The sequence below is a fragment of the Monopterus albus genome, unplaced genomic scaffold (assembly GCF_001952655.1).
Source record: "Monopterus albus unplaced genomic scaffold, M_albus_1.0 scaffold29.1, whole genome shotgun sequence".
In the NCBI taxonomy this organism is placed as follows: Eukaryota; Metazoa; Chordata; class Actinopteri; order Synbranchiformes; family Synbranchidae; genus Monopterus; species Monopterus albus.
The window spans coordinates 2,548,419-2,558,231 of NW_018127909.1; the positions used below are offsets into that span (position 1 = coordinate 2,548,419).

At 39.2% G+C, this 9,813-nt stretch overlaps 1 protein-coding gene across 1 annotated transcript in view; it reads left to right on the forward strand.

The window, feature by feature from the left end:
* The first annotated feature begins 9,183 nt into the window (after positions 1-9,183).
* LOC109958001 (cysteine-rich protein 1) overlaps positions 9,184-9,813 on the forward strand; it is a 2,010-nt gene continuing 1,380 nt past the window's right edge. Inside the window, exon 1 of the mRNA XM_020596300.1 lies at positions 9,184-9,390. Coding sequence (XP_020451956.1) covers positions 9,348-9,390 — 43 coding nt within the window. The 5' untranslated portion in view covers positions 9,184-9,347. The remainder of the gene's footprint in view (positions 9,391-9,813) is intronic.

Sequence of the window (9,813 nt, forward strand, 5' to 3'; positions counted from 1 at the left end):
TTGACTAATCGATACCAGAAAACGTTTGTGGCTGTATATAGCACACACTTTTCACCATCTATTCATTGAGAACAAAGGAACACGAAGCAATATTTTAAAGTGTTGAATTGGTGTTTTTTTATTTGCACACTTTTAAATGACTTCTTTACTGGCGGTACTACGAATTGATTTATGATCTGTAACCGATTAGTTTTGCTTGTTAAATCAGAAGCTGTGGATAGCAGAGAGGCAGGCTAAAAGGGGATTTAAATTATTTATTTACAAATACCAAGCCTACCCATTGCAGCTGTTACCTTTGTAGCCGGAAGTTAGCTTTAAAAATAAGTAAGCAAAGTTACACAGGCTCACGCTTTACAGTAGCCAGAAAATAAGACAGAACGAAAACTGTGGAAAAATGTATATTAAGTCCTAATTTGAAATAAATTAGCCTAATGCAATTAAGACCACCAAGACTAAAGGAAGTGAGTGTGTATGTGATATCTAAGAAACATTTCTCTTTGACAGGTCTGTGCATGTATGTGTATTCATCCCTAAACAAACCAAGTGAGCTGCATATGTTCTGACAATAGTTAAATACAATGGGATATTTCAATTTTTCATATTTTTTCTAGCAATTAGTTAAGATAACGAGAGCATACATGTTTTTTAAAGGAAACATTTAAGGGCCATTGTATCAAATGTTAAAGATGTGGCCTATCTATAAAAAATTTCAATATTTCTGATATTAACTAGTGTAAATAGTGTGAAGTAATGATATTCTATGAAGATGTGTCTATGGGTGTGAGATAGCGTGATGGATGGCATTAGAGATGATCTCTCTTCCTCACACAGACAGACACACACACACACACACACACACACACACACACACACACACACATCTTCTCTCTTCATTACACTCCCTTTCCCCACTTTGATGATATGCAAAATATCCCTCCCACCCTCCTTCCCTCACTCCTCCTCTACACCCTCCTTCTCACCCACAAGCTGCAGCTACACACACACACAGGCTAATGTGCTGTGGCAGTGTCCACAGACAAGCAGGGAGGATCAATTTTTCACCCAGTGTGCTACCGATATTCATAAGATAAGGCCACAGAAGAGAGAGGGTGGGAGGAAAGAGGGAAAGGTGGGGGAAGGAAAGGGAGCGGCAGAGATGGCCATAAGGAAAATGGCAAGTGGAAGGGAAAGGAATTAGAAGAAAGAGGGGCCAGGAAAAACAGTGGGAAGTAGAGTGAGAGGAAAAGGGAAGGAGACGAGGGAAGCAGTTACTAGGGAGGGTGAGCACGGGTGAGAGAGAAAATAGAGGGTGGGGAAGTCTCGTGGGTGTGTGGGAGGGTGGAGGCAGGATGAGAAAGTGGGTTAGGGGTGGTAGGAAAGGGGGATGGGGTGTAGAGAGGGCTCTGGGGGATGGGGTTGGGAATGGATCGGGTGGTAAGGGGAAAGGAGCGATGCTGTGTGTGGGGGGGTGATTTTGCTGACAAGTTCTCTTATTGGCTTGTTCAAATGGGGGGGGAGGGGCAGCCACAAACCATACTCTCACCAGCTGTTGGGAAGAGCAGAGAAATGAGGGGGAGTGAGATAGAGAGGCATGGCGAGGAAGGAGGGGGCAGATAGTTGCCTTAATGCTAATATTCTGTTCTAATTAGATTCCTGTCTAAGTGGCGGAATGAATGGTGCTGAGATAGAAATGGGCATAGTAGAACAGAGAGAGAGAGGGCTTTGTTTGAGTTGAAGAATTCTGTTTTTATTGCACACAAGAGGTTCTTGATCTATAATTCAATTTCACTTGAGAGGCAGAGAGGAGAAAATTGCCAACACTATTTTAGATACATTCTAACATACATTGTTTTGAAAAAGAGTATGCCTTCTAAGGAGCAGATGACGTTTAGATGACACATGGTTGTTTTAATGCCTCCAGCGTTACCTAATGGTTATGCAATATGTCTTGTTTTTTTGCTATATTTGTTAATAAAGATATTTCAAATGATCAGAGGGGTTGAAATGTTTGAGTAGATATAAAGTTTGCTGCAAAGAGGCAAATAGTATACACCATATGTCTGTTGAGTCAATGTGTTTGACTGTAAAAATTGTCCTTAAACATGTCCTTAAAGTTAAAAAGGACATTTTAAACAGAGAGCATGAACAACATAGAAGAAGAAATACCATTCCGGCACACACAAGAAGGCAGATTGAGAGCCATGTGTTTATGGAGCCCAGCTGAACCCCGCCTGCTAAACCAGTCCGTTGGCTGTGACAGACTGACGGGCAGGGAAACAGGGAGAGAGGGTGGTGTGAGTTGTGTGTTTGTTGGTAAAGAGCAAGACAAAAAGAAAAATTGAGACAAAGAGACAGATTGTCCAATGCAGAAAGACAGAAAATCAACCAAAAAAGAAAGAGATGCCTGAGACAGACAGAGCAACATAGAGAATCATACAAAGTGAGAAGGATACATACTGTACTATATACATGGAGGATGAGAGAGAGAGCAGGGGAAGCCAAGCTTTCTGTGGCTTAGCCAGACTGGAGCAGTGGGACCTGGCTGGCTGTGGACCCTTGGCTGCACTATTAAAGCAAAGGGGAAAAAAATCACAGTCAAAAAATGAAAAGGGTGAAAGAGTTATGCCAAGAATGCACAGGCAAGAAGCAACACATTAGCTTCTTTCCTTCTGCCTGCCTCTCTGTTTCCCTAAGCAGATCTAAACAATAGCTGGGACCAGCCTCGAGAACCATGCACTGTATGCTCAGAACCCTGCTGAGTGACTGAGGCTGACTCTGGAGATTTGAAAATGTGTATAATGAGCATCTCATCCCCTTAAAATACACATTCCCTTTTTGTTTCCCCTTAAGTAGCTTAAAGCTGCTAAAATCATCATTATCATTATGTATCCGCTTGTATCAAGTCTTCTATATGATGATAACTCTGAATGAAATATTTAACCCAAGAAAGATGTGCTTTTTTCATGGCTGCATCATTTGATCAAATGGAAATGTTTTGGTTATCATCTGCATTCTACACAAATGTCATCCCCCACCCCTTTCAGCCTGACCTGTATGATATCTTTGAAAACACTGCAGTCACCATTAGAGTTTAGAATAAAGTTGAACAATATTTAGCTACACAGTATGAGTTTGTATTGACTGGCCCACTAGCTGGCCACAGTGTGTGCCTTACAAAAAGTCAATATTTTCAGATCATTTAGCACACTTCAATATCTTGTAGTGTGTTGTCTCAAAACAAGACTGAGTCTACAGCCATGCTAGGAGCTCTGCGTTGCTTTTAGCTAAATGCTAATCTCAGCATGCTAATGTGCTCAACTGTGTCTCACTGTGTTTACTTTCTTTTCTTAAGCAGCTTTTCATGCTAGAAGTTCTTGGTATTTATGGTATGCCTTGTGTGAGTATTTGTTGCTTTTGTAGGCTATGTGTGACATTCCCAGAGTTGTATTATCCATTTAGAGGATTGGCATTGCATATCATAGAGAACTGAAAGCCAAAGTGGCATCAACACCACATGTAATTCATGCCGCACACACACACACACACACACAAATAACATGCTCACACTGGGTTCTGCACATACCATACAAAACAACAAAATGTCCCATAATGCAATCTGACTGACCCAGCCGCTCACAGTTTCTAACCATGTAGGCTCCATACCATAATCATATCCCTACACAGAGTCATGAGGGGACTTACAGGATTTTCCAGATTAATTGTGAAAAACAAGGACTTGTTTTCCTGACTTTTCCATCCACTGATACCCTAAGTACAGGATTATAGCATTTAGGTCGTCTGACTGCAGAAAGGCCGTCACAGAGGGGGTATTTGTGTAAAAACACCCCCAGAACTGGCCCGCCACACTGCACAGCACACCAAAATGTCCACCCAACTGTGCCAAATGAACACCAGAATGGCTTTCTAACAGCAAAGGCTGAGAGATTTTTTTTTTTTTTTTTTTTTTTTTGGCAGTGACAGCAAAGGTTGCTAAAAATAATGTGGCCATCTTTGACAACACGATAAAAGAAACAACAAACAAACAAAAAAGTAAATGTGAAAACTGATATTTTTGATATTTTTTAATCAACAAATGAAACTACCAGAGGAAAAGGACATGTTTTGGCTCTGTACTTGAAACAGGCACTGCAAACCAAGTCATCATGTCTCCCTTTGGTTATCTTCATCTGTTAAATGTTTGAAATGCTGCTTGATTTTGTTTGCCATATGTCTTGTACTGCTAGGCTGATTATGTGTATACAGCTAAGATACAACCCCAGAGCCATGTCATATTCTGGGCTTGGAGGAGAAAGGAGGATGCCAAGAAATGAAACGTGATGACGAGTGGGTGTGTGAGAGTGAGTGGGGGAAAAGGAACTCTTCCAAAGCCTCCTTTCTTGCTTTGCGTCTGAGTGTGCGTTCATGTGTGCACACATGCGATCAAGAGTGCATTTATGTGTGGGAAGAAATAACCCTTCCAGCCATTTTCTTTCCTGAGCCTCTTCCTGTGTCCCCCCCCCTCTCCAAGCACACAATTCTCAGAGCCGGTGCCGGAGGGTTTGGCCTTGGCAAAATCCAAGCCACCAGAGGAGACGAAGGAGTGTAGCCAGAGTTTCCCTTCCTCTCTGTCTCTCCTCTGAGGTCTGTCTGTTTCCACTACTTACTGAATGTTACTATAAATCCTGTTCACACACCCAACACACACAAATATTCCCACATCTTTCCATCCAGTGTGTATTGGTACATCTCAGATAACTTGGCAGAAGTGAACCATACATATATGTGCATCAGTGCGAGAATGTGTGTTAAGAGTTTTGGTAGTTTCCTCAATACAGTTTAACAAAAAGAGCCACTGGGAAATGTAGATTTTACGCCCCGTCTTTTCTCCTGTTTCCGTTTTCTTTCCATTTCAGTTACATTCCCTCTGTTTCTCCATGCTCTGTTCCTTCTTTGACTACCCTTCCCACAAATCCAACCTGTGGAAATCCTTACTTTCTCTCTTTTTAGCTTTTCCTTCACATTCTAAAAACACCAGTCTCCACCTTTTTGTATATTCACTATCTGCTCTCTATTCAATTCACAACATCATTGTTTGCATTAAAAACATGTAAGCTATGCCTGCATTTGGGCCTTCAAATCAGGATGTAACTCTCCTAGCGCTGTCCACACACAATGAATGCTGATGGAGAGGATGGAGAGAAGTGATAAGTTATCCTGTAGGGAGGGCTGGTCAAATGAAATAGCTAGTTTGTATTCCATCCTGCAAAGCACAGGACTGGGATGCTGGCAAATATGCAAATGAGAAAATATTTCATTCAGACCTTTTGAAATGTATCTGCAACAGAAATGATATGCAGATGTACTCATAATGTTTGACAATATTAATGTATGTATAAGTTCATGTATTAGATGAAAGCATATTTACTCAAGTACTGTATATAAGTACAGTTTTAATGTACTTTTCCCGTACTAAACTAGCTCCATTATGAACTATGTTGTGCTTCAATTCCATTACATTTCAGAAGGAAACATAATCCACTGGTTTATTGATTTTCAAGCATCAAGGATTTATTTATGATGAGTTCATAAAATGTGTTCCAGTAGTATTTAAAATACCCCCCAGCCACCCACCCATTAGGCTTGACCCTTGGTTTCTTAGCCATGAGCTCATATTGCTTTCCCATTATCTTAAGTAACTTTGGGATACTTTCAGGGTGGAGTTTGTTTTTGATCTGATTTGTGCCATTTTAAAATTAAATCACATCTCTGAATTTTGGAGTTTTAAAGTTAGTGTATAGTAGGTTGGTTGGGTCTTAATAAGTAGTTTTATTTTGTCAATTAAAATTCTTATATCTCTTTTTGAAGTATAACTGAATTTGTGTCAGATTTTACAAAGCAGACTTAAGATAGCTAATGGTTTTAGGGATGGTTTTAGGAATAGAGAACCCAACCCAGGTGAAGGAGAATTTATTAGAGATGACAGTAACAAGGCACTATGGCAGGAATAAGGGCAAAATACATACATCAATACATAGTCTCTTGATTACTGATGGAAAACAGGGGAGTGTGATCAAGGCTGGTAATGAGAGTGGTAAAGCTGAAACACATACGAGCTGGATGAGGCAGCAGAATTCTTTCAAAATAAAAGCTTGGAAAAGAAAGTACACAAAGGCTTGGCAATTTGCGTTAGATATGTGGCTAAGAAGCCCTTAATTTTATACAAATTTATGACAAACTTTGATGCCTTTGCTTGACATAATTTATGTGTGGTTTCAAGCATAATTTGTCTGAAATTCACAAAGGTTGTATATTTCATCCTGGAACAGACAAAATGTTTGCACCAAACTTTATGTCAATCCATCTTCCAGATTTTGAGATATTTCACTGAAGAAGTCATAATTGTGATGGTTGGTGACCTAAGCTGAAAAGTACCATATTTCAAGTAATCCTTATTGGCAAGACAGTTCATGAAAAGCTGTGGTGAAACTAGAAGAATGATAAAGTATAATCTAAGTCAGTACAGCACACCCTCAGGGGACAATGGGTGTCTGCACAAAAGATCATGGCAGTCCATCAAATAAAACAGATTTTTCAGTCTAGACAAAAAAAGTAGATCAGCAAACTTTCATCATAAGTTGTCATAAGTGTGCGTTGTAAATTTGTTACACCGTGATCAAAAATGATTAATGTGGTTTTGCATAAACAGTTGCTTAAAAAGATATATTTAATTGGCATTAATTCAATTAACTTTTAAGTCTCAGTTCTTTATCCAAAACTTGGTTGCTAGTTTTACTGCAGTATAACTAACAATATGAAACTGAGCAATCTCCAAATAAACTAAAGCATATTAATATATTCAGTTTTCTTAGGATTCAGATCAACTCTGCAGATCCAGAGAGGGTTTTTTTTTTCATATATTCTTCCTCCTTGTCAAAACCTGGCAACTACATTCCTCACAGTGCAACCTGATGATCACCAGTTCAGTCAGAGATTTGGATGCATTATGCTACAAAGTGGGCTATAGAGGTCTGGCGAGCTCACATCTTTTTAACTCCACACCAACAGAATAAAAAAATAAATATACAGTAAATGTATAGTTTTCAGTTATAACGGATGCTGACTCAAGTGATATCACTTGAGGCAATTTAACAGATTTTACACAGCTCTTTTTGGAGACACAAATGGCTTTATACTACTTTATCGCATATGCAATAGTAATCCCAAAGACCTATAAACACACTTTGATGTACACTGTAAAAATGAATGAGTTGAGAAAGCTTTAAAAAGTATTGCAATCAGCTGCAACATCTTTTTAACTTTTCTCAACTAAAGGATTTTTAGTCTGCTGCCCTGGACGACCTCGCCCTGCTGAGCTGCTCCAGAGCCCCCGAAGTGTTGGTCTCACCTGATGCTGGTGGTTCAGGGCAGGGGCCATCACCACTCCTGGTCCTTTGTTGATTTAACACCCCCTCCTCCACCCTCCTTTATTTATACCTTTATTTGGTTTAATTTTATTTTTCTTTAACATGTACTGAATATCAGTGTGCATAGAGTTGGATACAGCCACACTACACATTTTCACACATAACTTAATTTAATAATCCCTTTGTCTCTTTTATGTCTCATCCTCTATGTTATGTACTTTGTCCTGTAAATGTGTTATTATTCATGTTGTCAAAAAAAAACTTAAGTATTTTTAGTTGAACTAATTTAATAAGTTGTACCTACATTGCTTAAATTGACAAATTTGATATTAAAACTTTTGCCAAATCATAAGTGCAAGTCTGCAAAACAGCAAATCCTTTGTTGAGTGAACTTGAAATAATAAACTTATTCAAGTTACTCATGTTTTTCACATGGACACTCACTGCAGACAGATATGTTACCCTTTTAAATTTCTCCATTTGACATGAAGAACTTACAGCTGCAGCTGTTTGAGGCCCTTAACATGACCTTGGTTAATACTGCACTAGGGTGTATAAATACCGTATATGTACAACTGGTGTAGATCCCACTTAAGGGTCTGAAAGCAAATAATCAGCTATAGCATTCTACACATGTCACTGTAATCCAAAAATAACTAATAACAAGGGTAACTTTTCATGATCACCATGTTATGTTTTTTTTTCTATTGCTGTACTGACTGGAGGTTACCTTAAAATTTCATTGTACGTGTTACAGTGACAGTAAAGGATTATCTTATCTTATCTTATCACCACATTTACTTTTGATACAAAAATTTTGCATGCCAAACTCTTCCTTGTAATGAAGTAACTTATTAGTTTCCTAGTTTGTGTAGTTTTATATCTAGTTGCATTGCTCGCACTGACCGTGACAGGAGTTGAACCACACATTTTGCCTTCCACAGTGACCTCAGTGGCTTTCTTCTGTTCTGCAAAGTTTATCAAAGTTCATCTTCTTTGTCCCTGTTGAGTTGAGGTTGGCTACTGTCTCCATCCTTGCCCCTCCTCACCCCTGTCCTTCCCCAGGTCTGCTTCCATCACCTATCTCAAGGGGATAACTGCCTGCACAAACCCACACATCCCCCCGTCTGTCCCTCAGCCAACACAACCTCAACCTGCCTTCGCCTCTCCTCTTTATGTGATGTCACTGACAAGAAGGATGGCCTTTTGGTGTGTGTGTGTGTGTATACAGTGTATGTCGGTGTGACTCAATGAGCAGGGGCGTGCATGTGCGTGAGTATGTGACAGAGGAAAAAAGAGAGAGGATCGACAGAAAGAAGAAAAGAAGGGCAAAAGTGTCAGGTTTCCCTTTTCCATTCAGAGGCTTAGCTCCTTGTTTTTAATCTAGAAAGGAGGGTGAAAAGAGCAGGAAAGGAGAGGAGATAGGTGGGAATTTGAGCTGCTGACAGCTGTTTGTGTCTCTTTCTCTTCACCACTCTGTCTTTCATTCTCCCTCTTTCTCTTTTTACAGTATCAAGGCCATTAGACAGACAGACAGACAGATAGATAGATAGATAGATAGATAGATAGATAGATAGATAGATAGATAGATAGATAGATAGATAGATAGATAGATAGATAGAGAATGCTTGTGTGTGCTTATGTGATTACAACTTACTGAGAGGTTCTTTTTCCCCCTACTGATGATAGTATTTACTTCTTAAATCACAATTTTCACTCTTCCGTTTTCCTTCTTGATGTCTCTCTCTCTCTCTCTCACCACATCCTGGTTTTGACTTCACAAGACGCAAGCATATCTGCAGCTTAATGGTTTTCCTGTCAATTTTCATTTCGCATACTTATGCACATGTATGGTGTCAAAGATTTATTTTCTCAGTACTCCAACTAAAGTGAACAGTGTACAATAAATAACTATATACAATCATGGTAGGCTACTGTCCAATCTGTGGGAAGCCCGTCTACTTTGGTGAGCCAAATTTTTAACTCTATATGTCTGTCGTCCTCCGTCTGGCATTTTCTCTCTCTGTCATGTTCACTATTTCTGTCTGCCTGTCTTTTTGCCTAGTCTCTTTTTTTTTTACAAGTAAATGTATTTATTTATTTATAAGTAAAACATATTAGTAAGAACTGAGTATTAATTACAAGCTTTGTAATTATTTTAGATACAAAAATGTAAGTCTATATGGCATAAAAAAGTAAAGAAGGGGTAATAATAATTATAGTCCTTTCTTACAGTGGGCTTGATCCTACCAAACACAGGTGCAAATTAATGATGTGTATCAATATCAATGCAATGATATGCTGGATGACTGGTACAGTGAAATGGAACCCAGCCACTGTTAACACTATTAGTTACTTGTGTGCCTTTCCTGCTAAGACAAGCCAAAAT